Below are 27,649 nucleotides of genomic sequence, written 5' to 3'. Positions count from 1 at the left end.
TCTAATTTATTGAGATGCACCTGTATGTCAAATGCACTATGACAAAAACACCAGCATGCCCTACTGCATCCAGTCACAAGCCTTTCTGACCCGCACAATGCTCTGCCCAGGCACAATGTTACGACAAAGCAGCATGCTCTAATTGTATGCATACTCCATGTAACAGTTTATACAATGCCTAAAAAAAGTATTCACCCCCCTTTCACCCTTTTGTTGCTTTTACACATAAGGTCATGGTCAATATAATTTGCCTTTTTTTTTTTTTTTACACAAATTAGCACAAAAAACCTTTTTAATATCAAAGTGAAAACAATTTTTACAAAATAATGTCAATTCATTAAAAATATATAAGTTAAAATAAATTATAAATACACATAAATATTCACCCCCTTTAAAGTAACTGACCCAATTCAACAAAATTCCAGCTAGTTGATGCCAGCAGTGTCACTGTTAGTGAAATGGAGATCACCTGAGTGCAGTCTATGCATGTCAAATGATTTTAGTATAAAAAAACCTGTGTCTGGGAGGTCCAGTCTCTGGTTCATCACTATTCCTGCTACAATTGCAACGTAAGAGACAAAAGAACACTCCAAACTACTCAGAAAGATCTAAGAAAAGATCACTGAAAAGTATAAGTCAGGAGATGGGTCAACTCACTGGACATCCCACAGAGTTCAGTTAAATCCATCGGTAAGAAATGGAAGAGTATGGCACTTGTTTAAATCTGCCTAGAGCTGGCTGTCCTCACAAACTGAGCGACTGGGATGAACACTTTTTATAGGCTGTGTACTTTATAAGGCTGACTGCAGTACTTAGTAAGAGAAAAAAGTAGGCGATCTGTAATGCAGCATATATATATATATATATATATATATATATAAACTTAACAATGCACCTTTGATATGACACTCTTAAAAATAATCAAAGAAGATTATCTTTTGAATTACTGAAATTCTCCACATTTCATATTTTAGTCCTCATGAATACTGAATAATACACTCACTATTATGTACTATAAATGCTATCAGGAGGCACCAGACTAGCAACAGACATGAACTAAACTCTCAACAGTCGGGGTAGATTTCAGATGTTTCAACTGGTGTGTCGGTTGTGTGTGTGTGTGTGTTGGAGAGACAGAGAGCATGACAAGCTAATGTGAACAAGCTCCTCCTGAGTCACGCTCTGGCTTCATTAGCTGTGATGTGTACTGTGCTGCAGTGGCTGTAACTCATTCTCATCTGCTTTAAAGACAGCTCTGCTCTCCTCTCTGGAGACCACAGACTCATTAGAGAGGACCCACCCGATGGGAAAAGGTAGGTTAATGGCCATGCTGACGGTTAGATGTGCGACACGCTGAAGAGTGCGCCTTTCAGTGAAAACAATGAAAATTCACGGACATGTTATATAAGCGCGTCGATCTGGGCGTCCTTGACAGGATGCAACACTTCAAGTGAAAACTTTAAACAAAAGTTGTGTTAAAGGACGGCTACAAACCAACTGCATTCAGTATTAAACTGCATCTTTCATTAGTATTGGGGAAACATTTTGAAATTCAGTTCAAAACAACATAAAAAGAGTAAAAATAGAGATACTTTGATCCTCCTTAAGACACATATTGTGCCAAAGATTACTCAAAAGGCAAAAAAATAAACCTTGAGTGTTGTTTATGTGCACGCAGTGTGGGAAGTTAAAAACATAGCTTCACAGAAATGCACTTTCATCTCTCCAAATGCATCATAAGCCCTGTGATGCACTTTCTTAAAAATGTACCCAGACCCCCTCAAAAAGATAAATCAAAGGTCCCACATGCATGAGAAGTACGGATCAAAAGGAACTGGTGTAGAAGTATACTGGTGTTGAATCTTTATTAAAAACACACTAAAATACTGATGTGACACGTGTCAAAGGTCGGTCATAAGTCCACAGTGGAGGAACAGTGACGGGGAGGAGAGGACTCTCCAGGTTTGTCGTCTTTAGGGACGTCCGCTCCATCGTCTGCAGGCGACAGAGTGAAATAGCTTGTGTGCTGAAATTTGAGCACTTCGTTGCCCCAGCTGGTCCATCCAGGTTGAAGACTTCGGGCAAACAGCTCCAAGCACTTGGCTTCAGCTGCGATGTAGGGCTTCAACACCTCTACAGAAGGAAAGAAATGAGGGAGAGGAATGATTGTGGTTGGTTTAACCCACTCTGAAGACAGTGAAGACCGTTATTGACCCCTTGCACTTGTTGCATTCTCTCAGTTTGGAGAAGAACGGGACCGGAGCAAAGTACTGTTGTGAACAGCATGTTAGTTTGGATCTGAGGCCAAAAGTCACACAATAACAAACAATCTAACAGATTGAGGAAGGAACAGACCGTGTAAAATTACTGTTTTGGTGGAGGAGTCTGGTGTTTTGAAGAGAACAATATGTATTGCTGTGGACGGGGGCCAGAACGGAAGGTAACCCAAATTCCGACAGGGAGTTGAAGCTGTTATAGCGCTCGCTTCCAGACTCCAATGACAAAAACAGTAATTTTACCTTGCAATAACACAAACACATTAACCGATCGAGGTTAATGTGTTGCTGATCTGCTGCTGCCTCGATCGGTTAATGTGTTTGTGTTATTGCGTGACTCTCAGATCTGAACTAACGTGGCACCTGGAGAGAACCCACACTGACACGGGGAGAACCTGCAAACTCCACACAGAAGAGCAGCAGGCTGGAGTCGAACCGGCAACCCTCTTGCTGTGAGGCAAGAGTGCTAACCACTACACCACCGTGTAGCCAAAAAGAAACCTTGAACCTTGAAAATATTTCCAAACTAAGCACGGCTAACTTTTACTCAACTAATGCTCGCATTCACATTATTCATAACTTTATTGATAAGATAACTGTGGAAATCTATGTTGCTGCTTTCGACTAAGAGTGTCCATTTGAAATATTCAGAAAAGGCCAAGCAGCAGTCACCCTTTTAAAAAATTAAAAACACATTTTTTTATTAAGATTAAAATGCACCATGTAATCAACTAAGTTGAAACATTTCTTATTAAACATTTCTTAAGTAGATTTTTGACTCTGGGCCCCCTTTTTCACTGTGTGTACTAGAGGATCAAAAATTGTATCCACCAGGTGGAAGATAAGTGCTGAATAATACACCATCAACACCAGAATATCTTCAATAAAATAAATAAATAAATAAAAATCAATATATTCTTAATATTAAGATCAGTGCATACTGTATTAGTTCCTCTTCGTTTTGTGAACATCATTTCTGAGTATGTACATTAACGACTGATCTGAAAGAAAGCAGGATCCATGTAAATACTTGCAGCAGTGCTCTGAGACACTTAGCAATTCAGTTGATTTCATCTTTTATTGAAACATCTTCCAAAATTTGGAAAACTAGTTAGCAATTCATTTGTTTAGTCCAAATTAATTGACAAGGAGTGGACATTGTGGCTTTCCTGGGCCCCGGGGCACTTGCACTGAGATGAAAAATTCAGGTTGTAAGATTACTGCACTGCTTCTATCTCTTATGGGGGCACTTTGCCTGTTTCTCTGTAATAGGCAGAGGACGCACTGGCAACTGCCCAGCTCCTTCACACCACAGCACACATTTTTCTATGTGGAGGCTGGGAGTGACCTTGAGTCTAGAGGAGATGATATTCCAGGAGCGGCACACCTGACAGATACGTTTCACTTCCTCTGCCCCGGTGTTACTCTGTCTGCTCTTGTGCATGCTCAAACCACCCTGACACCCGCCTCAGCCACCACTCAGGGAGTTAATGAGCTCAAAAGTCTGATCCCCAAAACCGATCCAACCTGCACAATGTGGTGTCCTGCCTCCCGTTTTCTCTTCCTTTGCACGTCAGAGAGACAGAGTCACAGAGAGGAAAGGCCAAACATGCAGCTCTCCGACTAATTCAACCTCAACCGGTGACTCAGCTCTCAAAGTTAGCAGAGAATAGAAGGTCTAATTATCATCTTAACTCTGAAATGGGACAATGTACGAAACTTCTGGCGAGAGTGGCCTGAGGCTCAGGAAGGTGTTACTTAACTACTCTCTGGACAAGTAAAATATTCACTCTTGGATATTTAAATTCTGCATTACAGGCTCCTCGTTTTGTCCCTAGGGTTGATTCATGATTAACAAAGTGAGAGCAAACTAATTATGTTGTACAGGGTTGCTCCAGTAGCTCAATTACATTCCATTCACTAAATGTACAGTTTCTATTGCATTCTCATTCAATTTGTGGTAGAAGATGACATAGATTTTATTTTTAGTCCTTTAAGTATCTGTCCTCTTACCCGTTTCCAATAGTTTTCAATCAACAGAATATATGACACATGTGGAGTCCCACAGGGACTTGTTTTCGGCCCCATTTGAATCTTGATTTGACATGGCAGTATCATAAGGGTGATGAGCATGTTGAGTAAATTTCAGCCTTGAGAGCTGCTCTGATTCATATTTTTAGATTAATAAATAATGAAATTACTATATACATTATGAAAGGGGTTACTAATGCAGAGAATTATCCCCAAGCAGCAACCTCCAGGGCTGAAAAGTTAAGCCTATATGCACAAGAGCCAAAAACTGCAATTCCTCAGCTGGGCACTTGAGGCTGGCTCCAAAAGGGAGGTGTAAAGGCGACATCACAGACACTACGTCCATGTTTTACATTATATAATTACCATCTAACTGCTGTTCCCTCAGCTGAGCATTTTAGCATCTTTAAACTTATTGGATTGGTTTTACGTCCTGAAACTTCGCCATCATAGTTTACTTTGACTCGCATCAGTGTAGTTTTAAGATGCAGAGAGCAGCTGTTTTGACTAAAAAAGGCTATAAAAATGTTCTTTACCACTACCTTCTCAGCAGAAAACGGCAGGCAGATAAAGGTAGCACCTAGCTGGTGAACAAAGTGGAGCATTTAGCAGCTTAAGAGCCAGATATTACCGTCAGCAGTCGGTTGAGACCAAAATAGATCTAACATATGTTTAGAAAGACAACTGTTCACTGTATCAACTGTCCTGTTTACAGCTTGATGCAACTATACTATTTTATAGCATCGATTGTAGCATATTTACTCTTCTTACTGACTTTTAGAATTAAGGTTTAACAGATCTTATTCACGGCACAGAGGGCACTGCAGCACTTAAAACTTTCAGAGAAACTGAAAGCCAGTATTGAGAATTCAAACGGGCCCCAAGTGGCAACCATCTGACAGCATCAAAGTCTAAACAAAATACAATCAGACTTTTGGCTGATCGGGCTTTCAAGACTCTGGAACGACCACTATGAATGAATAGCTTGAAATAAATCCGATATTTGATATATATTATTTGATTTTATTACTTTTAATTACATTATTGTTTGTAGAAATTAAATCTTGCTGCCAATGAACCATTCTGGTGCATAGATCACTGTCACAGTCCACAATCAACAGTGATGCAACCCACACAGTTGGCATTGTGCCTGGGAAACACTAATTGTAATGCCAACTTGGGAAGGAACTTGATTTTTCTAAACTTGTAGGAGCCCCTCATTAATAAAAAACACACGTCCTGTTGTTCAGAGAAGTGCAAACACTCTTTTTTTTTTCTGCAGCTTGACCATCTGGCAAGGGTGTGCTGGCTGTATCTGTAGCGGTGTCCCCTATCTCTCCAAAGCAAAAATGTCAGTGATAGGAGCGCCGTATCTGGGAGGGGAGGAGAAGTGGGTCAGGGTTTCTCAACACTGCAGACTTGACGGTTGTTGCTTCACACCGCTGAGGCAGCACGGTGGCTCCAGCACGCCCGACAGAGTGCAGCAGAACAACAGGGGCCATAGTTTGAAATGAGAGTCAGAAAAGCCCAGGTTGATTAACGCCAAAAGGTCTCGGGACACATCTGAAAATTTCTAGCAGTTGCATAATCTACTGCAGGATTGAACAAAAGAAAAATCCTCCTTGCCCTGAGGTGTTAAATTATCTTGTCAAATAGTTAAATAAATAAACGGTTCTGCTTTTATTGGCAGCTCTGCAAGAGTTGGGTCAAGCCCTTCTAATATTTCATGGCACGATGCAATTTACAATTATTACACTCACAGATCTGAGCCACACCCACTGCCGAGAGAGAGAGCTTCTCACCTCTTGCAGGAAAACGAAAAAGGAGCATAGTAACTGGAGTGAAACGCACGCAACACCACAGTTACAGATGCTGCTCATTCTGCCCATTTATATACACATTTATTGAAATTGCAAAGCCGTTTTTCTATATTTTTTGCCTTTAATTAATCATGCATTGAATCTCTTTCTTGTGCAGCTGTGTACATCTAAATAAAGATATTGTTTGTTTTCGAAGCTGTGAAAAAAAGCCTCCACAACAGCAAATAAAGCAAGTGGAATAAACAAACCAGTTTGGATTAAACCTGCTGAGAGCTTTAGCCATAAACAAAGAATCACACAAAAAGATTGAACACAATCTGTGTCCTAATCTCCATAATCTCCATGGTATCATAGCTCCACAATGGCATCATTATGATTAAAATCAGTATATTTTAACAATATCCAGCCAATTCCATGAGGTGAAGGCTTTTCTGTGCTTCTGAAAAGGGCGCCGGCAAACACTGGCTGTGTTTTGCTCTCCATACTGCACAATAAATCGCATTCCCCTGAGAGGGAGGGACATGACGTCAAGCCTCTCTTATTCATAGGCCCTGCATATTCATTGTCAAGGTTTTACATTGATTCTTTGTAGCAGAGTGCATGCTAGAAGTCAAGTCTTGCAACGCCACAATCAGTGCAGATAGGACACATTTGATTAAATCTGAGCAGCAGAAGTCCCCCACTCAAATCAAACCTGTCAAGGGTTGAAGATTCAAGTCCCCCTGCTAGTATAAAACAAAAAGACACCCTGCGTGTTGTGCTTGAGCAGTTTTCTCTCCTTCAACCTGATTCTCAAAAGAAAATGCCAACTTTCTGCCTTTAAAAGCAAGTTAAACATTTAAAAGTACAAAATTTCTAGTTATATTATGTAAAAACTCTAATGTATTACTTCAGTGGGTGTTTTTCTCATTCAACAACATACTGTAGTCATCTTTTTGCATGAAAAAGATCATAATTGTGTTCTGACATGGTATACAATCAGTTGGCTCAAATTTCAGCCATGCAAACATAAATAACTGACTCAGACTTGTGTTTTTGCGTATGTTTTAGCAGGCTGTAGTAAGATTTAGGGCTTATCACTGAGGCGGTCTAACAAGATAACAATCTTTGATGTTGCAGCATTGCCCTCTGGTGGCATCATGAAACACATACCAGTACTGTACTTTTAAGATGTACTAAACAATCAGAAAACGTTTGACTATTTACCTGAGAGTGAGGGTTTCTGGGAGTGCAGGGCTGACGGGACGCTGACAATCAAACGGTGATTCTCCACAGGAACCTCCGACCTCTCTGAAGAGCTGAAAGTGGTTTAACATATACTTTTTATTCATCTGTTACAGAATAAACAGCAGGAAAAGTGACAAAGAGAGAGGAGTGTGACATATTACACCTTCAATTAAATTAAATTCAAAGAACTTTATTTTTCCGTTAGGAACTTCACATGTGGAGGAGCAGCAACAATACAACAATACATACAATAAACAAACACACATACACACGCACACGCACACGCACACACACACACACACACACACACCATCAACCCACACTAGACATATGGCAGATAATAAAATCTTTGCTGAGCCCAGTGCAATAAATAAGTTACTAATACCTCCATAGTGGAAATATGGGCAATAAATAACAGTTAAAAAAAATAAAAATAAAAATAAAAAAGTCAAGGTGTTAAAAGAGAGAGGGAAACCTTGTAGAGTTTTCTGCGGGGGAACGATATCGGCCCAGCACCAGCACCTCATAAGGCTTCTTGTGAAGGGAATCCAGTGGAAACACAAACTGTCCAGATGTGGTCACCTGGAGGGAGGGAAGCAAGTCCTTAAAACATCTGGAGTCACACTAATACATCAGATATAATACATAAATCATGTATAAAGGACAGAAGTTGCAGAGACCAGAAATAACTAGATAAATAAACTACTCAATGAATGTATATTTTTGGAAATGTAAAAAAATATTTAGTTTTTAAACGTAGGCATTAATTATTCATAAAATTTGATATTAGATGTCTCTGTTTTAATTTGCTTCTTTAACTATTTACCTCTGTATTCATTTTTAAATGCATTTACTTATTTTTGCAATAAATGTTTTATTTTAAAAAAAATAAATGTATGACTTTATTTCTGTATTATTTCCCCAAATGTAGTTATTTCTGTATTATTTTATGTATTTAAATCAACAAATAAATAATCAATATACTGTAAGTACATTTAAAAAAATAACAGAAACAAAACAAAAATAAATAAACAAAGGGAAGATTAAATAGGAAAGTAAATAAATAGGGGAATTAATTCAAATGTATATAAATAATAATGCTAATTAAAATAGAAATATTAACATCAATGCCTTTCTATATATTATTTTGGTACATTTAATGACATGAGTTTATTTAACTTTTTATTCATAATTGATTTTGGCAGCATCTGTCCTCCATGATTGAGAGCAGTATTTATTGAAAGTTTCTGTACCTTGACCCACAACCATTCAGCCAGAACTTCGACCCCCCAGTGTGGATACATCTCGTCACGGACAAAACGCAGGTGGCTGGGCCGGTTTGTCACCCAGGTGACCACTAAACAGTTCGGGGAGGCCAGTGTGGGTATCGGGAGCCGTTTCAGTTGGGATGAGGGCAAAGAACTATACCTTTTTATTGAGAAAATAGATTGAAACTGTTATGATGTGTAAATTCAAACACTATATAGTATTTCCTTCTTTTTCCTTTTGCACAATATATTTGCAAGTGAATGGTCTAAGGCAGTTGTTCCCCCTAACAATAGAGATACAAACCTCATTATAAAACCCAGAAGTCGGGATGTAACGTATCTCATCTAGCAAGAGAGACAGAAAATCTATCTTGTATAGTTTTCCAAGAATTAGATCTGATTGTCGACTGCTTGTGCAGCATCTGACTTCTCAATATAGCAAGTAGCCTTGAAACACCTCTTTTCAGCAGAACTTATGATCTCCATCTGACTTTCTTTTTTCAGTCTTTAGCAAACATGTGACTGTTTTCCCAGCTTCCAGATGGACCTTTTCTTGCCTCAAAATCCTTAAAATAATCTGTGTGTTTTAAGTTAATAAAAAATTAGGATCTCAAGTCGACATTGGTTCATTTTAAGGGGTAATAAGCCAACAGACTCAATACGTTATGTTATTTTAAAGGGTTGCTTTATCTGCTGTCTCCTCCAACCTCCTCTAGCCTGTTTTTTGTGCTGTTGTAACATCGCTGGAGATAAAAAAAAAAGTGTCATCTTCCTTTACCTGCGACTCCTTTTCACAGACTTGTTTTCCCACGGTGGATCCATAACTATTAAGTCAAACCTTCTTCCATCTGTGAGAAAAACAAGCAGTAAACAATGTCAGCCTGGGAATCAATTACGATGCGAGAAAAACACTGAGTCATGCTAGAATTACTTACTTATATTGATACATTCATTCATGGCACTATGACTCTACCTTCCCATGATTTTACATCTTTTTTTAACTCCTTAACCAACCTGACGGGATTGAAAAGTATGATTTTCTTTAGATAACTGCCAAAAAAATACACCGTTTATCGTCAGAACTGAACTTGAACTTTCTTACAGTCCTTGTACAGATTATAAATTATGGACGTTTCAGTGAGAAAAAAACCCTAAATCAAAGCTTGAAATTGTGAAATTTCTGTCAAAATTGTTTTTTTATATGTCTCATTTAAATAAACCGTTTGGAATAACTAGATCCTGTTAAAAACAATAAATTCTGCACTTGTCGGCGTAACTCCGAAGATAATTCTGCTGACGGTCATGTGACAAATATTCACTGAAAATCAGACAGAACAGCAGACTGTTTCCACAGAACTGAGAAGAGAGGACCGGAAAAGTTGCAAGTAGAGGTTGTAAAAATGCAAATAGTTCAAGTTGTTTAAGAAGTGGAGACCCAATTTATTTCCCCAATATTCACAACACTAAAAACTTACTCTTAAAAGTGTTGTAGATATAAATTCCATGTTATTCCAATTTTCTTTTGAGTTGTTCCCACTTTAGCCATGATTGTGCTGATTCCACAAAGCTGCAGGACTTAAAATGTTTTTATACATGGTACTCACAGTGGACGAGGGGCTGTATTCTTGTGAAATCAGAGAGCAGGAAGGCTGTGTGTGGTGGTATTACATATTCCTCTCCCATCAGTGTGACCACTGCTGCCCAGTCCGCCCGGTTCTCTGTTACCCGAGAGAACAAGTCGACGTGTGACGTGCTGCCATCTTCAGCAACAAGTGGCAGAACACACTCGTCCTGCTCCTCATCGTCCACCAGAGGGAGCTCTTTAGCCATTTCACAAAGAGCAGCGAGGCTGCACTCCTCAGAGGGCAGAGGCTCTTTCACGGCGTCTGCAGCACCGTTTAGATGTCCGAGGGGTCTGGCACTATCCACTAAAGACTTGGTCCCCTCCAGGACAGCAGACCTGATCTACAGCACACAAAAAAGCATCATTATACCTTTTTATTTAGGATATGTACTGGCAGAGACTGCATTTAAAGTGCATAATATGAGCATTATTGTACAGTGCTGTACTGTGTTGGAGATAAATGAATTCTGAACTTCTGTACCTTGAGTTAAGTTTGCCATGTCAGCAGTGTTGGTATTTCTGCTTGAAAACATGCAAATACAGTCATGGAAAAAATTATTAGACCATTGTTTTTTCCAATTTCTTGTTCATTTTAATGACTGGTTCAACTAAGGTGCATTTGTTTGGATAAATATAATAATAACAAGAAAAATAGTTCATAAGAGTTTAATTTAATAGCTGATAGAGACATTTTCCATGGTTTCCTTGATAATTACCAAAATCATTATCAACAAAACCATGGAAAATGGCTAGATATTAGCTCTTAAATTAAACTCTTATGAGCTATTTTTTGTTGTTATCATTATATTTGTCCAAACAAATGTACATTTAGTCGTACCATGCATTAAAAAGAACAAGAAATTAGAGCAAACAAGGGTCTAATATTTTTTTCCATGACTGTGTGTCTGGATCAATACAACCAAACATGAATCACCACGCAAGGAACTTTGTCGGATTTTCTTGATCCTCTTTTGGTGATAGAACTCTGTCCAGCTGAATAGTGTCATGTGACTGTTTGTACATGATTGTTTGTGCTGGCTGACTTGTATACTCATTATAATCTATATAATTTTCCCATACATTATCTTGTATTAAAATACTTAAAGACATGCAAGTTTTCACTTGTTATTTCTCACTAAGGAATCATTAATCAAATTCCTCGATATACAGTACTGATGTACAGTTTTGAGGTACTTTAATAATTTAATTGTGATTCTACTTAATTCTTCTACTTCAACACATTTCAGAGGGAAATATTGCACTTGTTACTCTACTACATTTATTTTAAAGCTGCTACTAGTTACTTTGCCGATGTAGATTAATATTAATAATAATAACTTATTTTTAAGCTGGCACTAGTTACGCTGCAGTAATTCACACCAGATGAATCCCATTAAAGGTTTACTGGCCTCCGCTCCCCCTCACTGGTCCGCTTCTCCGGCCATTCATCACCCTCTGGGATGCACTACCTTTTTTCCCCTTTTCCAAACACTCTTCTTGGTCAAACAGGACGGCTTTGAGTCAACACTCTGCAGGCCCAGAAGAAGAGACAGCATCTCTGCTCCCAAGAACAAGAGCTCAACTCGTTGCATTAGCCGATTTGTTACTTGTCACTCTATTTTAGTACAGTAAATGTATAATCTCTTTCGACATTGTTTGTGAGATTCTTTCCCTGCAGAGGTTGTGGCCACTTTCTTAGCAGAATGAACGATCTTCAGTCTATGAGACATAAACTGGTAATTAAAAATGTAATTAATATCAAAGACATTGAGTCTGCCTTTTGCTCTTGCAGTTAGTTAAATTGTCCGCTGAACTTTGCTACAAGTATACTGTTTATTCAGAAGACAGTGGTGCCCTAAAGAGGAATTTAATATCCATAATTAATCTTAATCTAATTAACAATAAAGTAATTCATTAATTAGCGCACTGTTTCGTACATTCAGATTAATATTAATAATATTCATTTATTTTAAGATCTTACTAGTCACTTTGCAGATTAAGATTATTATTATTATTATTAATAATAATAATAATAATAATAGCAATATATTAATACAAATAAACTTTATCTATAAAGACCTTTTCATGCACGAAATGTGGCTAAAAGTGCTTTACATTAAAAAATAAAAATGCAACACATTAAAACAAGGGCAATCACAAATCTCTTTCCTGAGACGACAGTCTTCGTGCAGCAAAGTGAAGACTAAGATTAGGGACTAAGATTCAACCTACCTTCTCATGGAAGGCCTGTGAATCCACTTCCCCCTGGTTGAGTTCACTGTGCTTTCGTTTCCTTTTCTGGAAGTCAAATTGATAATGAATGATGAGCACAGCTCTTCAGCTGTGGGAGTCTCACTGCTTTTCTTTGTCATATATGAGAGTAAAATCAATATCTTATCATTTAAAAAAACAATTGGCAGAAATACACCCTTTACCATAGATAGAAACTCTCAAAACTTTCTAACAGTCCTTGAACAGATCATAGGTTCATAGAGAGGTTCTGTTGGAACACGTAACCAAAATGAAGCTTAATATTATGATATTTCTGTCAAAATCAATGTATTCTATATGTCTCATTTAAACTGTTGCCTAAAATAAACCGTTTGAAATAACTGGATACTGTTAAAAACCAAAAATTTTGTGCTTCTCGGTGCAACTGTGAAGCTAAGATTGATTTGGCTGAGACAAACGGTCATGTGACAAATATTCACTGAAATTAGACGGAACAGTAGACTGTTTACACAGAGCAGAGAGAAGAGGACAGAAGAGGCTGTGGCATGTAAATAGTTCAATATGTATAGGATGTCGAGACCCACATTATTTCCCCAATATTCATGACACTTCTGGGCGCTTGGAAAAATGTTGATGTGTATATAAATTGCATTTTATTCCATTAAAAAAATTTATCAGAGAATTTACCTGTCGTTTTCCTTTTTTTTTAGTGATGTATGTACATGTACATTATTGAGTTGTTTCCACATCAATAAAGGTGCAGGACACACACACACACACACACACACACAAAGGCGCCCTGAAACTGCTTGGGGTTCAGAGGGTTAAGTAGGTGTACTTCACATGTCATTACACAGACAGCAGTGATTGTGGGTAAGTTCATACTGTCTGGGACCAGCAGTGTTTACTTTAGAGCAGGGATGGGCAACTTAAATGCTGGAGGGGGCCACATTTTTTCATTGACACTACCACAGGGCCACACATAGGTCCGTGCACTTAACCAGATATGATGAAACTGCCATTTTAAATATTACAGTGCAGTAACTTAATATATTCATGCTCAAATGCATGTATAACAGTATAAATAGGATTACAAAAGGTTTAAAGCAAATTAAAATAAAACACTTGCTGTGATTTATTTATTTTTTTCAATGCAGGAAAAGCAGACCAACATTAATTGCAAGAAGTAACTTTGTACATTTTTAGACTGCACATTTAAGATTCCATGCTCAAATGTATTGTCGTTGTACTGAGGGCCACTTCAAGTGAGGATGCGGGCCGTCTGCGGCCCCCGGGCCTCCAGTTGCCCATCCCTGCTTTAGAGTGATTTTGTGAGCCCCTGATTTACCTTTGATTGTTTGTCTGTTTTCTGCAACATGTCCGCGTTTCCTCCCTCCACAGCAGCAGCACTGGCACTCACATTGCAGTGGCTTTTTAAAACCTGAAAACACTGCCTTTTGAAACGACACTTCACATGTGACTTTTGATTATTATGATTTCTCAATCTGATGCAACGCGAATACCCCTGATCAATAAGTGAGCGAGCATCCAAAACCCAGCCCTGCGTGCTCTCAACCACAACGGACATCCTAAAACCGGTCGGGTAAAACCGTATTTATACACTCTATGGTTACAAACAGCTGCTATGAAAGCGATTAAATGTGTACTTTAAGCGGCTGTAGCTCCGGTGCAGTGGTCAGATCCCACCTAACGGCAACAACGTGTCCAAACAACTGGGTTTCCCGGGAAATGATACTTAAAGTTTTGCTGCTTCTCACTTGGGCGGAAGCTCGATGACGTATGTCCCAAACGAGTGTCCGTAGAAGCGAAAGCTCGTGAGCAAGCAGTTAGGTTTCACTTCTACAAGCGGGTACGAAAATAACCGCAACGCCTCTTAATTTAAAAAAGGTGTGTTAACGTTACGCATAGATGAGGACGACTGCAAACGTTTAATGTAACATTACATTCAGAATTTAGCCAGACAGCTAATTAGCTGAGGTTAACACTGAAGTTGAGAAGACGTTTATGTTGGAGGTAAGAAAGTATGGAGGCAGGAAGAGTCCGCAATAAAACGATAAACGTTTACGACTGCCGCTTCGACAAAAGAGTTAACAAAAAATCACTGGAAACGGGAGGTTTGGACTTCAATGGCTTCCTCCAACTTCTGCAACGGGTAATGTCAAGTTATCTTCCTTTTAACTACTTTGCTAATGTGTTGTCTACGAGGGGCGGGACGTTTAATCATATCTTACATTTTTACGAATAGGCCTAATTAGGTTGAATTTATGGTCTTATTTTTTTTAAATCACGTTTTTGTATATTTTGGTATTTACTGTGTAGGCCTACTATTTTCCTCACATTATATTGATCAGGAATTAATAATAAAGCAGAATTGATAATGGCATTGATTTAATCAATCAGAATCAGAAATGTGCAATCCTGAAACATGACAATCATATTTCATGTTTATATTTTGGTCCAAAACAACTAACTTGAGTACTGTATGCACAATTTTAACGGCATACCAATGTGTAGGCCTTCTACTTTCCTCACATAATGTTGATCAGGAAATAACAATAAAGTCACTCCATTTAATGTTTATCATTTACCATCCTTTGATCTGACACACAAAAAGTAACAATTTACACTCAGTTTTAACAATGTTTTAAATACATTTCTAATCTTGAAACATGATTATCATACTGTGTAGACCTACTATTTTCCTCATAGAATATTGATCAGGAATTTATTATAAAGCAGAATTGACAATGGCATTGGTATCATTTAATATTTATCATCTCCCATCCTTAGATCTGACACACAAAGTACTAAAAACTAACAATTAACACTCAATATGAATATTGTTTTACAGAAATGTGCAATTCTGAAACATGATAATCATATTTATTTTTTTATATTTTGGTCCAAAACAACTAACTTGCTAACTGTACTGTACATACAATTTTAAGGCAAGGTTTTTAGGTACAATATTGTGTAGGCCTACTATTTTCCACACAGAATATTGATCAGGAATCAATAACAAAGCAGAATCATTGGTATCATTACATTTTTATAATTTCATATATGTCATATTCATAGCTACTGTGGCTCCAAAACTCAAGGAAACGAAACTGACAAGGTGAAGGTAGAAGGTGTGGTCATGCTGTGTTGCAAAACATTTTCTTCGATGGTATGAATGTGCCATCGAATGTGAGTCTTTAAATCTTAAATAAAAGCTGATGCTTTATTTATCTTCTTTACCTTTAAATCTTTAAAATCTACTGATTTGAAGTTTCTACTGCATTCATATAGCACAAAGGCTGACTTCAGATGCTTGCATGCCAATCCACAAGGGCCAGCATCCCTTGAGGGAGTGTTTCGTGTGATCATGCAGATCAGGTTTTCGCACACCACTCCTTTGGCACATTAGAATGTTTATAGTGTATTCATTTGATCACACATGTAATTAGCCCATCAGCGTAGGTGTAGGTAGTCAACCTTCTATTGAGACAGAGCTCAAACGGGTAAACAGGTTGTCTTCACATATCAGGGTTTGTTGTGGTTAAAATTGTGGGACAGGCATGTCTAATCCCTATATTAAATGGAAACTAAAGCTATTTTAAATCACATTACTATTATTACTTTCTTGCTTAATTACTTGCTTTCTTTTGTTTTAAGTGTTTTCCTTTTAATGCAGTTGGAACAAGCCACATTTTTTTTTGGAGTCTGGGAATAACTTTTTTTTTGGTATAAGTAAAGTGAATGCTAACTAGAAATGAGGCACTGGATTCATGTTATTTTGGGAACTTGGTATTAGGTTTAATTTATTTTTCATATTCTGGGGTCGCATCACACTAAGATACGTTATTAATTCTCATGAGTTTATGTGGCTACTTCGATGTATTTTGTTTGATCAAACAAAAATACAGAGTATAGTAGAGTAGTCAGCAAATATATATTCCGTTTATTATGTTTTTATTTGATGTAGTAAGTCAGCAGGTGAAACTGAGGGAGGAAGATTGTTCTGATTTGTTTGTTTTATGATTTGGTGCCACCCACCGCCCTCTCCTCATGTTCACTGCCTCATCTGACCCACCTTTGTGTTATAGTTTTTGGGCTTGAACAAAGCTTCTACATTGTGTTTTGAATCGTTATTCTTTTGTTAACAATAAACTATTTGCTCAGCTTGAGTACATCTGCGCTGTGTTGCCCTTATCCCTAGACACTAACATGGGTTGTAACCATTGCCTTTTATATGTGTCTCAGTGATGAGAATGAAGGTGTCTTATGATCACTTTTTCATTCAACCATTATCATTTATCATTTTGTCTTTAAAATGCTCAAAAATAGTGAAGGTCGTTGATTATGATGGCTTCCTTGATGTCATCAAAAGATTTTTAAAAATCTTGTTTGCCTGACAAATGACCGAAACATACCACTTAATTTTCTGTCGATTGACGAAACAATTAATATGTTTAAGCTCTAATAAAAAAACTGACTATGGATGGGATTTGAGAAGCTGGAATGGTCTAAAAATGATCTCTTCTTTTTTATCGATGCCAGCATGTTTTCTGACAGTTGCACATTGCAAAACTATGACATATCTACAATGCCGGAAATGCCAAAGACAAAGAAATGGAAAACTAATTATGTTTGTGGTGGAAAACCTTAACCTGTGGTGGAAGCCTGAACAAAAAAAGTTACCACAGTTACACTGTCTCAGATAGAGTTGAACTTGCTTAGCTGCAGCTGCACTTAGTTTTGTCTCATTTCATTTACACTGTGTTCTGACTCCGAGATAACAAAAACTGTTGTGTTGACGCTGAAAACCTGTGTAGGCCTACTTTTTTCCTCATAGAAAATTGATCTGGAACATTTAGGAATATAGCAGAATTGGCAATAAAAAGTAACAATTAACAGTTCATTTTAACATTGTTTTACAGAAATTTGCACTCCAGCTTAATGATACCTTTGTGCTCACCACGTCGGACAGAACAGTCCTGGATTTTGACAAATTTGGTGAGTAATCATTCCTTATAGGTGCAGTAAACAATAAGCTGTCATAAATTAATAATTGTGGTTAATTTGTACTGTAAATTCAATCTCTAAGTTTTGCTGAGTGTCTGCTCAAGTGCTTCTGTTAGTCAGTTCATGTTACAAGTCAGTATATCAGTTAAAATAGTTAAATTTTTTAATTGTAGAAAAGCTTCAGGATGGCAGCACCATCCTCTTGTTGCAACAGGAGGACCAAGCTCTGGCAGCGGCAACGGAGGAGGAGATCTCGTTTATGCCGCATTATGATACGTTGATCCGGTGTGGCATGTATGAGTACTATGCAAGTGACGGTCGGCAACCATTGGGTAAGTGCCTAAATAATCAAAATATAGTAACATCGTTCGGTGCTTATATCCCAGATTGGACACATTAATGTACATGAAGATATACATATGTAATTACATTTCGAAAGTAACTCTGATGAGAGAAAGCAGTATGGACGCTCGGGCGACACTCAGGTGACGATCTTAAAAGTACATCTGTATTTTTACTATACTGTATTTTATTGTGAATGACAACGTTGATAACGTTGGTTGATAATGGTGATTTTTATTTGACTTACCCAGAAACATCCAATTTCCCCCGAAAAAACTCAGCAGTCCCCATTGTTTTACAGCGAGGAGTGTCCGATATGGGATACAGATAGCACACGGCTAATCACCGGCGTTAGCGTCCTTTTGCCGACTCTGGGAAACCCTAAGGCTAACGTACACGGTTAAAACAATATACAGTCTGAAAGATAAGAAGTTAGACTCTAGGTTCCCACCACTTAATTAATTGGAAACATAACACGATCATTTATTTTAGTAGTTATTATGAAATTTTGATAGAATGTTAGCCAAAAGCTGTCCAATGTGGGATACAGTTACGCTAGTATACTTACGATGGACAGAGATATTAAGCTGCATATCCTCCCTCATAACCTGCTTCTTTTTGTTGTTGTTTTCCAGCATATGCACTTGCCGAGCTGATTGACAACTCTCTTTCGGCCACGGTTAGAAACACAGGAGTGAGGACAATAGAGATACAGATGGTTTGTTCTGCATATCATTTCATAATCAAATTATTGACCTGCGCCTTTTTTGCATAGTTTAATAACTCGTGTCCACAAAGAGTTCAAACAGTCTGCCTTTAATAATGACAGACCTTTCTCTGTTTTCCAGATGTTTGACGAAACTCTTGGTAAACCTGCAGTGATTGTCTTAGATAACGGGTGCGGCATGACCTTTCAAAAGCTTAATAACTGGGCAGTGTACAGACTCTCTAAATTTGCCAGGTAAAACAGCACATTTGGAAGATTGGCATGCTTCACTTTCTTTACTTTTCAATGTACGTTCTTTATAAATGATAAAGGCACTTTTTTTTCTTCTTTGCTACAGTAAACAAGAGACGTATATCCGGCCTGAGCCTGTCCCTCGTAGTCTCAACAGTGATATATCCTTCTTCGGAGTTGGAGGAAAACAGGCTATTTTCTACATTGGAGACTCGGTCAGGGTATGTTTTGAGAAAAATAAGAACAATATTTAAGAACAAAGACTACAGTAATGAGGAACTCCAAGGTCAAGCCCATGATATTTTCTGTTTTCTTTTGGTTTGTAAAACTGTAAAACAAGATTTTATAACTCAGGAAAGTGTTGTGACACATTTTAAGATATTGTTCCAACAGCTAACTAAAAATCCACTTCTTTAGGATTTCAAAGAGTCCACTCTGGACACTCAAAAACTCTGTAAAATCTGTTGCAAAAGTTAGAGTTTCATTGTGTTCTGAAAGACAACACAGTCTCCGGAGACCAAGGCGCTCAAGTTTCTCCTTTTATACAATCCCTCCCCCTTCCCTATCCATAAAAACAACCAGTATGGTGGCCGAGGCTACCCTACATGGTGCCACCTGCCACCATCAGGAATTCATTCACACACAGTTAACGCAGCATCTGGAGTTTAGTATCTTGTCCAAGAATACTTAAACTGCCATGGTCGGGGCAACCGCTGTACCATCTGAGCCACAGCTGCCCCTTATCAGATGGGTGTCTACTCAAGGTCAGTCTGAGACATCTATCTATGAATCCAGGAATCTGTGTGTTTGTTAGTCGAGTTTCTCGACTAACTAACTCTCAACTAACACTGACTCAAAAAACACAAATGAGATTCAGCTGTTTTCACTCTACGTTAGTTTATTGGCAACAAGAGCGGAGCACAAACAAATGAGTTGTTTGACATCAACCAACCTTAGTACAGATGAGTTTTTCTTTTATAACCTTGGTCCAGATGATGCTAGACATGGTGTCATCTCCAGGCTTTGTGTTTCACACTAATGTATGACTAATCTTCCTGCTTAACATCCTGCTCACACCACAACTCTGCTTCCCACTGACCTTGTGTTCGGAGGAGTCTCTAAGGGTTCCTCCGTGGAGCTGCAGCTCAGTCCCTACTGATTTTGTAATTATTCATCAATCAGCTAACTTGAGGCTAGCACTTTGCACCCTTGCCAGACTGGCCCCTTTCAATGAACACAGACAAACTAAGGATTGGTTTCCTTTCTCGTATTAGATGATCACTAAATCAGCACGCTCCCTGGATGTCCATGAGCTGATTCTGTCCAAAGAGGAATTTGAGAGAAAAGAGAGGGACAAAGAGGATATTTACAAGGGGACAATCAAAACCAGGAAGGTAAATTCTCTTCTTTTGAACAACCTCTGTTCAGATGAAATAAACACTGGCTCGTAACTTCAATAAAAGAGATTGTGATTTGCAATTTGAAGCTTTCTATGTTAACCTCTCTGCTCTGGGTCCTCTGTGTGATGTTTCCTCCTCCTCCTGCAGCCCACTGACTCTTCACATGTGGTTAAAGATGACGAGCACTTTATCCACCGCCTCATAGCTGACGAACGAGAAAAGAAGAGCTTCACAGCCGTGGTCATTACAGGAGTCTTGCCTCAGCATGTAAAACTTCTGAAAGATGATTTTGATGTGTGGACCAGACAGCTAGCGTGAGTTGATTCACCCAAGTCATCTGATATGTATTCACAAGTCTTTACAGATCCCAAGTTGACTGCCATGGTTGATTTCATGTAAAAAAAAAAAAAAAAAAAGTTTTGCCTATATTTTTGTTAATAGTATCCGGATTGATATTATATATGTTATTTATACAATATTCTAGTCTTTTTGCACATTCTATCTACATATTATTATATTCATAGTATATTATCTATTGTATGTATATCTTGTACAGTCAAGTATTTATATTTATTTATATGCATATATTATTCCTATACTATATATCTATAACTATATATATCATATCTAGTGTGCACACACACACATATATATATATATATATATATATATATATATATTATTTTATTATATTATTATATACTGTTTATACTGTTCAGTAACAATAACGCTTCCATCATATCATCAGTATCATTACCACCATCCTGCCACTGCACCTTATTTACCTATTTATTTATCTTGTGTTTTTTAAGTGTCCTTGTCCATCTATCTATCTATTTCAGTGACATATATCACTATTACATTTATGGAGTCAATGGAAGGGATATGAGAAGCTACGACACAAACTCGGATCATATACCTAAGATTGACATCCAGGTGAGAATGCTGCTTCAATACTTAACAAAAGTGACTTGTACTTCTCTGCATCCTGCTTCTGCTTTAGTGCAATCCTTCTCAGCTGATTTCATCACGCGATTCGTTTCATCAGATCACTATGCGCGAGAAGCCTCCCAGATGTCCCCGTGCGATGAATCTAAGGGAAGTTGAAAACGACATGCAGACTCTGTACATCAGTTCTGCTCAGGACACTTTTGAGTTCAAGGCCGTTGCTGAAAAAGACACCGGCACAGTGGAGGGAATCATTCGCTATCATCCATTCCTCTACGACCGAGAGACTTTCCCGGAAGACCCTCATGCTGTGCAAAGTATTCGAAGTATAAATGTACTTTCTAACATATGACGTTGCTTTGAATTAAAAATTGTAGATGTAATTCTGGTCATTTTGTTTATCAGATTCTCCTGCTGATGATTACAACGAGACTGAGTCTGGTGTCTTTAATCAGGCGAGAGGGAAAAGGCCGATATTTGACTGTTTCTGGAACGGGCGGCTTGTACCTTACACCAAACTGGATGAGTAAATACCTTAACTGTGTTGTTGCATAACTTTTTCCAGATGCACCAAATAAGAGTAGGAAGTAGCTTAATTCCTTGGTTGTAAAGGTGTATACATTTGGTATTTTTTCTGGTTGCTGAGAATTGAGAAACGCTCAACTTTGGCTGAAATGCTGTTCATTAATGTCACTTTTTACTTTAAAGGGAGACGCTACAGGTGAATAGGGTAATTTTTTTACCTATACATATCACCATCAAACTTCCCCAGTTTGCTATTTACATTAAGACAATATATTTTTGCATTACAAGTTTTCTTAAATGTTATGTTTAGGCGTTAACTCATTAAATATGCACAATTTGTTTATTTCAAGGACATAAATCTGAACATTGGATAAAGCAAATTTCAAAGTTATTTTATGATGTTGATATACATATTAGATTCAAAGTTTTAAACAGAAGGAAACTGGGATATCTCCTTTTATCATTTCATAAATCCATCAAAAAAACAATTTTTGTCATGTTTTTAGCAACAAAATGTTCTATAAATAAGGGTATGAATGATATATAGACATACCTTATCTACAAATTAAAGTAAAATATACACCTTAATGATGGATGGATTAGTATGTTTTCTTTCCACTATTCTGAAAAAGTCATGTTATGGAAGAAAATAAGTCAGAAAACTCAAAATTGACCAGTGCATTAAAAAACAATGCTTTTGTCTGTAGTGTCTCGTTTTAAGTGGTTTTATTAGCTGTTATCTGTTTCCCCTGCTTTCTTCATTTTAGGCTAATAATCATGACTCTATCCAGCTCTATAGCTCTTTAACTATTGGCAAGAAAGCAACTTTAACCTTATTTGTTAGAAGAAGCACAGCATGCCGGTCTCCTCACATGTATGCTGTTGGTTTGTTGCAGGTTTGACTGGTGTAAGGTGAAAAAAGAGACCAAGGACCTTGCAGAGTCCTACAGTCGAATTTCAGGGGTGCTTTTCACTGACGACAAATTCCAGGTCAGCACAAACAAGCTCACCTTCACGGACCTGGGCAAACTGAAGGACCAGAAAACAATCTTCACGCGCATGGTTAACGGACAGGTGATCATACACAAATATACATCTTTTAGAACAAATTACCAGCTCCTGCTTTTTATTGTAACCTGGGTTTTGACATATCTTTTGACAGCACATTTTCCTTCTGTGCACCTTGGGCATAGAATAATCTTCAAAAAGATCCAAATTTAAAAACATTAATATCCATTGATTAATTTAAGTGTTTAAAGAATGTTTTTCTTGAAAGACCACTTTTTAAATAGCTGTTCTTGTATTTTATTGTGATTTTTTTGTATATCATGTTGTGTGTGTTGTATTTTTAATATGTTGTAAATTTTGTATGGCTGTTACCTTGGCCAGGCCTCTCATGTATAAGAGATTTTTGGGCTCATTGGGACTTCCTTGTAAAATAAAGGTGAAATAAAATTAATAAATCAATGTCAAAACAGAGCAAAGACATAACATTTTAGAACTTTGAGCATGACTGCAACACAGGCCATCATTTGCTGACGATTCAGCCAAAAAAACTTGATAAACCAGCAGTAGAACACCTGTTTGTTTGTATTAAATGGTCAAAAATCTCAATTTTAAGCAGCTAACCCTCCTGTTATGTTTGTTTCTCAGGAACACCAATAATGTTGTTGGGTAAATTTGACCCATGGCATGTTTAATTATGCAAGTATCAAGTGTCACAAACTAAAAAATCCCTATAAACATTGTTTATATTTCATTAATCACGCCATTACTGACCATCTCAATCAATATTTAGTGCAATGATGTTCTTTACCTCTTACGGATCATAGTTTATTGAGGATAATACACTCGTTTTTCATAAAAAATGCATGTTGAAACTTTTTTTATGTACGTTGGAAAGACCTACATATAAAATACAATAGTTTTACATGACATTGATTTTTTTAATTTTTAATTTTACGTTCTTAAATTTACTCTCTTTATGAAAAAATACTTTGAAATAGGTCAATTTGACCCGCAACAAGACCCACCAAGTGTTTGTTGATCTATTTATTTTCATGTCCCCAGCCAAAAAGAGCAATCATGCAAAAGGAGTTTACAGAGTGGCTAAAAAACTGTCACATGAAGTATGACAAGCAAGTGAAGTTCCTGGGTTATAAGGAGACCATAACACGAACAGAATCAGATCTGCCGAAGAGAGAGCAGTCTCCCTGGTCCACATTCTCCTCCATCGAAAGGGACGGCAAAATCTACAAAGCGGGCCAACTTGTGAGCATCTCTTTGTTTGTTTTCTCAGTGTATGTTCTAAATATTCCGTATTCAGTATTGAAGGCTACATTCGTATTCATACAGGTGAAGTCTCTGAGGACGCAGCCCATCCTGTACGGCAGCGTGGTTCGTTTCCTGCTGTATGGAGGATATGACGGGGATGTCTTTGCCAACGGGGGAGATGTTGAACTAGTGCTGGTAAGGAGGGAATTATGGAGTTTGTGTTTGATAAAGTGATGAAAGTATGACTCAAGTTTTTGTTGCATGTCGATTCTTTCTGTCTCTTAACCTTGTTATGTTTGTAGTTTAAGCCATTAATTGTTCAATAAAAGAGACATTGACAAATAATTCTTAAAATACACAGATCTTGTGATTTAAAAATAGTCACTATTGAACTAAACAAGGCCGAGGTGGCTCCGCCCACCAGGTTTAAAGTCAAGGAATATCTGTTCTTCACATCTATAAGCAGAAATACATGTGATGTACTGCCGGAAGCATTTCATTTTTGGACAAAACTTAAAGTAACCTTTCTTTCAGTTGACTTTTATTTACCATGATATTAAGAAACACATCTGTTTTCTAGGAACCCAAAGCATTTCACGACCAGATCAGGACCATACCCATTTCCAAGATTGATAAGACGGCCACTGATGAAGCCATCAAGAAACACATAGATAATGATGCAGCCAGGTGAGTTCATGGAAATGCTCTCATACTGCTCGCATGTCATCTTTACAATGCATGCAAACATAAGTATACTTTTCCATTTTCCATGGTTTTCTTGATAATAACCAAAGTCATTTTCAATAAAATCATGGAAAATGTCTAGATATCAGCTCTTAAATTAAACTCTTATTCGCAATTTTTTTGTTGTTATCATTTTATTTGTCCATACCAATGTACCTTTAGTTGTACCAAGCATTAAAATGAACAAGAAATTGAAGAAAAAGGGTGGTTTAAAAATTGTTTCCATTAATGTATACGTACTAGGTTTCACCTAGTCTTGTTAATGATAATAATAATAATAACAAATTTTAATTGATGGGCACCTTTTACGTCACTCAAGGTCACAGCAACCGCAAAAATAAAGGTAAAAACAAGAACAAAATCAGCTACATAAAGACAAGAACACAACTACGAAAAAAACAAACAAACAGCAGAAGTGAAATTGGCAAGGTCAAACAGAAAAGGCTAATCCAAACAAGTGAGTTATGAGCTGTGATTGAAGGTAGAGAGAGCTAATGTCACGGATGGTAAGTGGGAGAGAGTTCCAGAGATGGGGGGGCTGCACGGCTAAAAGCTCTGGACCCCATTGATGATAAGTAGGAGTAGTAGTGAGGAGCATGGAGGAGGATGATCGGAGGGTCCTGGAGGGTGTGTAAGTGTGGAGGAGATCAGGAAGGTAAGGAGGTGCAAGGTTATGAAGAAGAAGTGTCTTGTTATCGATGCAGTTTTTGATAGGTAGCCTGTTGGAGGACAGGAGTGATGTGATTTATGGAGGGGGTTCTGTCGTTAGGTGTGTTTCATTTATATCTAACGTAGAAGCTTTAGACTGATGAGACATTATCAGATCAAGTTAATTGTGTGGGTTTTTTTGTTCCAGGCTTCCAGAGAGTCTGAACGTGGACTGGACAGAAGGCGACCCGTGGCCAGAGAATGCTGTTCTCCCAGCTGGGACTGTGTTAGGTAAACATACCTGTCATTTGTGTCAATCGAAACGTAATAGCATTGAAAAAAACTTTTTTTTCATGGAGCCCTAATGTCACATTTTTTGTTTCAGGGCTTAAAAAATACCTTTTTTCTGTATACATGCTTTTTATTTTTCACCTATGTGGTGAGAAAACACAACATGACGATCCTTTTGCATACAAAATGTATTTCATTACAAAAGAATGAGCGTCTAAAGTACAAAATCAAGAGTCTTGCATACAAATGGATCACGGTCAGCAGAGTATGATGCTGAATACCAATGTGTGAGTTTCTTCACACAGCAGTGACACATAACCTCATTAGGTACAAAGTATAGTGTTAAGTCAGCACTGCAAGTTCATACACCGATGAAAACAGGGTTTGGTCTTTTAGTTGATAGCATGTAAGTTTGTGTAAAAAAACACTTCATACTGCTACACTTCTGTGCAATATAAATATTCTATTTTTCACAGTTTTATATTTCATATTCATATTTATACTTTATTTATCTGACATTCCTGAGTACAATCACTGTGAGTCAATGCAATGAAATGTCGTTCAATGGGTTAATGGTTCAATATTTTATGTATAACTGAATGACAGTAAAGTCTGCCTAAGTCTAAGGTACTTATATGACAAAATCAATGTACACTACATTACTGTACTTATAGGTAAGAATCCACTATGCATGCACCAAAAAACATTTTTTTACTACATATTGGTGTTTTTACCCCTATTTCTCTGCACCTCCGCCCCGTCTACAACCAGATTTTAAACTTTGCAGATTAGTTTAGAGTGAGATTGTAAGATTACTTGAAATTTGACATGGTTATAGTAGGGGACCTCCCTTTTTTATGACAGTTCCAATATGGGGAATTTATTAAAGGTGAACAGTAAAATAACTTTTTTTTGCAAATCTCTGACAAAAATGTTAATTGTTTGTGGCGTGAGAGCATGTAGACAGGTTTTTCTCACCGCAGATGTTTCGACTTTTGCCTCAAAACTCACTCCGCATTGTAGAAAATAGAGCAGCTACAGGGCGCCAGAGGAGCGAGTTCTTAACCCAGAAAGCAAGTTAGCATTTTAGTGCCATGGGGTCTCTCTTCTCAAACTCGACAAGGATTTTGAATTGTTCTTTGGTTCGATGCCTGAAATCGTTCTGTGGTTAACACAAGCTGAAGAGATGTTTGTGTTTTGATGTATGACATAAAATACGTTAGTAAATAATCCCAATTGTGGGTTTTAACGTGTCCTTAAACAGGCGGTTGCTAACAATCGGCTAAATGAGACTACAGTGGTTGTTGGGAACATTAAACATCATCATGCCGGACACGGAGGGAACTCTCTCACTAGTCCGTTTTACAGGCTCTAGTCGTGTTTTTCAGCACTCTTGCAAACTCTTTTGGATTGTAGATGAGGTTAATAAACAATTATTAGGCTACAGATTCGATAGCTTGTCAAAACCGCTGGTTCACTTATTGGAGAGTGTCTGAGGCCTAACTGTAGTGACACTGAAGTCATGTGACCATGGTGTAGTTTGCTATAGCATAACGTTAACTTTTTACTTCTGTCTGCTGCATTAACACATCAAACCTCATAAAAGTGGTTTATTATCCTGCTTAACAAAATGTGTAAGCATCAGAAACGTGTGTTTGCCACAGAGCTTATTTTCAGCCATGATCCAAAATCAATGCAAATATCCCATAAGCGAATTCTCAGTAGACCCCATGGCAGAGAAAAATATCAAGAAATTACTGGCCAATGTTACCATTTGTGTCATATATTCCAACATGCTAACTTCAGGGTTGGCCTACAAATAGACGTTGTTTTGTTTCCTCTCTGTTCTTCTTATGTCTTCCAATGAGAGCAACTATGTGCCGGCATGCGTGACCTTAAATCATGACTCTTGGTCAATGCGTTGCAATAGTATAATATAATATAATAATACTTTAATAGTTGTGTGCATTTTGAGTTGAGAATTACGCGCATAGCACAAATTTTATGTGCACT

The 27,649-nt window shown here is 37.7% G+C and overlaps 2 protein-coding genes across 5 annotated transcripts in view; one reads left to right on the top strand and one right to left on the bottom strand.

Annotated features, from left to right (window-relative positions):
- Positions 1-1,133: 1,133 nt before the first annotated feature.
- mettl4 (methyltransferase 4, N6-adenosine) lies at positions 1,134-14,307 on the bottom strand. Of its 3 annotated transcripts, XM_059326804.1 has the most exons (9): positions 14,257-14,307; positions 13,827-13,919; positions 12,479-12,544; positions 10,227-10,587; positions 9,401-9,470; positions 8,608-8,782; positions 7,830-7,936; positions 7,334-7,425; positions 5,202-5,680 (listed from the first exon to the last, which is right to left on the bottom strand). In XM_059326804.1, exons 2-9 carry the CDS (start codon positions 13,854-13,856, stop codon positions 5,409-5,411), a joined length of 1,173 nt encoding a protein of 390 aa, XP_059182787.1. In that variant the 5' UTR covers positions 13,857-13,919; positions 14,257-14,307; the 3' UTR covers positions 5,202-5,408. The 3 variants fall into 3 exon arrangements, with proteins under 3 accessions (XP_059182786.1, XP_059182787.1, XP_059182785.1); XM_059326803.1 differs by lacking the exon at positions 5,202-5,680 and adding an exon at positions 1,134-2,133 and having other exon boundaries at positions 13,827-14,307; XM_059326802.1 differs by having other exon boundaries at positions 13,827-14,307.
- Positions 14,308-14,323: 16 nt separating this feature from the next.
- Positions 14,324-27,649, top strand: part of smchd1 (structural maintenance of chromosomes flexible hinge domain containing 1) — a 37,847-nt gene continuing 24,521 nt past the window's right edge. Inside the window, exons 1-16 of one of the 2 annotated variants that reach the window (XM_059326799.1) lie at positions 14,324-14,651; positions 17,422-17,497; positions 17,680-17,838; positions 18,484-18,566; positions 18,697-18,809; positions 18,913-19,027; positions 20,081-20,200; positions 20,354-20,520; positions 21,049-21,142; positions 21,255-21,480; positions 21,560-21,680; positions 22,576-22,753; positions 23,750-23,950; positions 24,035-24,148; positions 24,534-24,640; positions 25,554-25,636. In XM_059326799.1, the coding sequence (XP_059182782.1) occupies positions 14,523-14,651; positions 17,422-17,497; positions 17,680-17,838; positions 18,484-18,566; positions 18,697-18,809; positions 18,913-19,027; positions 20,081-20,200; positions 20,354-20,520; positions 21,049-21,142; positions 21,255-21,480; positions 21,560-21,680; positions 22,576-22,753; positions 23,750-23,950; positions 24,035-24,148; positions 24,534-24,640; positions 25,554-25,636 (2,086 nt within the window). In that variant the 5' untranslated portion in view covers positions 14,324-14,522. The remainder of the gene's footprint in view (positions 14,652-17,421; positions 17,498-17,679; positions 17,839-18,483; positions 18,567-18,696; positions 18,810-18,912; positions 19,028-20,080; positions 20,201-20,353; positions 20,521-21,048; positions 21,143-21,254; positions 21,481-21,559; positions 21,681-22,575; positions 22,754-23,749; positions 23,951-24,034; positions 24,149-24,533; positions 24,641-25,553; positions 25,637-27,649) is intronic. The other variant, XM_059326800.1, reaches the window with a different exon arrangement.

This window comes from Centropristis striata, chromosome 23, assembly GCF_030273125.1.
Source record: "Centropristis striata isolate RG_2023a ecotype Rhode Island chromosome 23, C.striata_1.0, whole genome shotgun sequence".
Taxonomy (NCBI): Eukaryota; Metazoa; Chordata; class Actinopteri; order Perciformes; family Serranidae; genus Centropristis; species Centropristis striata.
Note: the sequence above shows the minus strand (reverse complement) of the source record. Positions and strands in the feature narration are given on the sequence as shown.

Coding starts and splice junctions, on each gene's coding strand:
- mettl4 (XM_059326802.1), bottom strand. CDS start 14,066: ATGTCCGTTGTGGTTGAGAGCACGCAGGGCTGGGTTTTGGATGCTCGC. Junction 12,545..13,826: donor AAACAGACAAACAATCAAAG/GTAAATCAGGGG, acceptor TTTGACTTCCAG/AAAAGGAAACGAAAGCACAG. Junction 9,471..10,226: donor AATACAGCCCCTCGTCCACT/GTGAGTACCATG, acceptor TTTTTCTCACAG/ATGGAAGAAGGTTTGACTTA.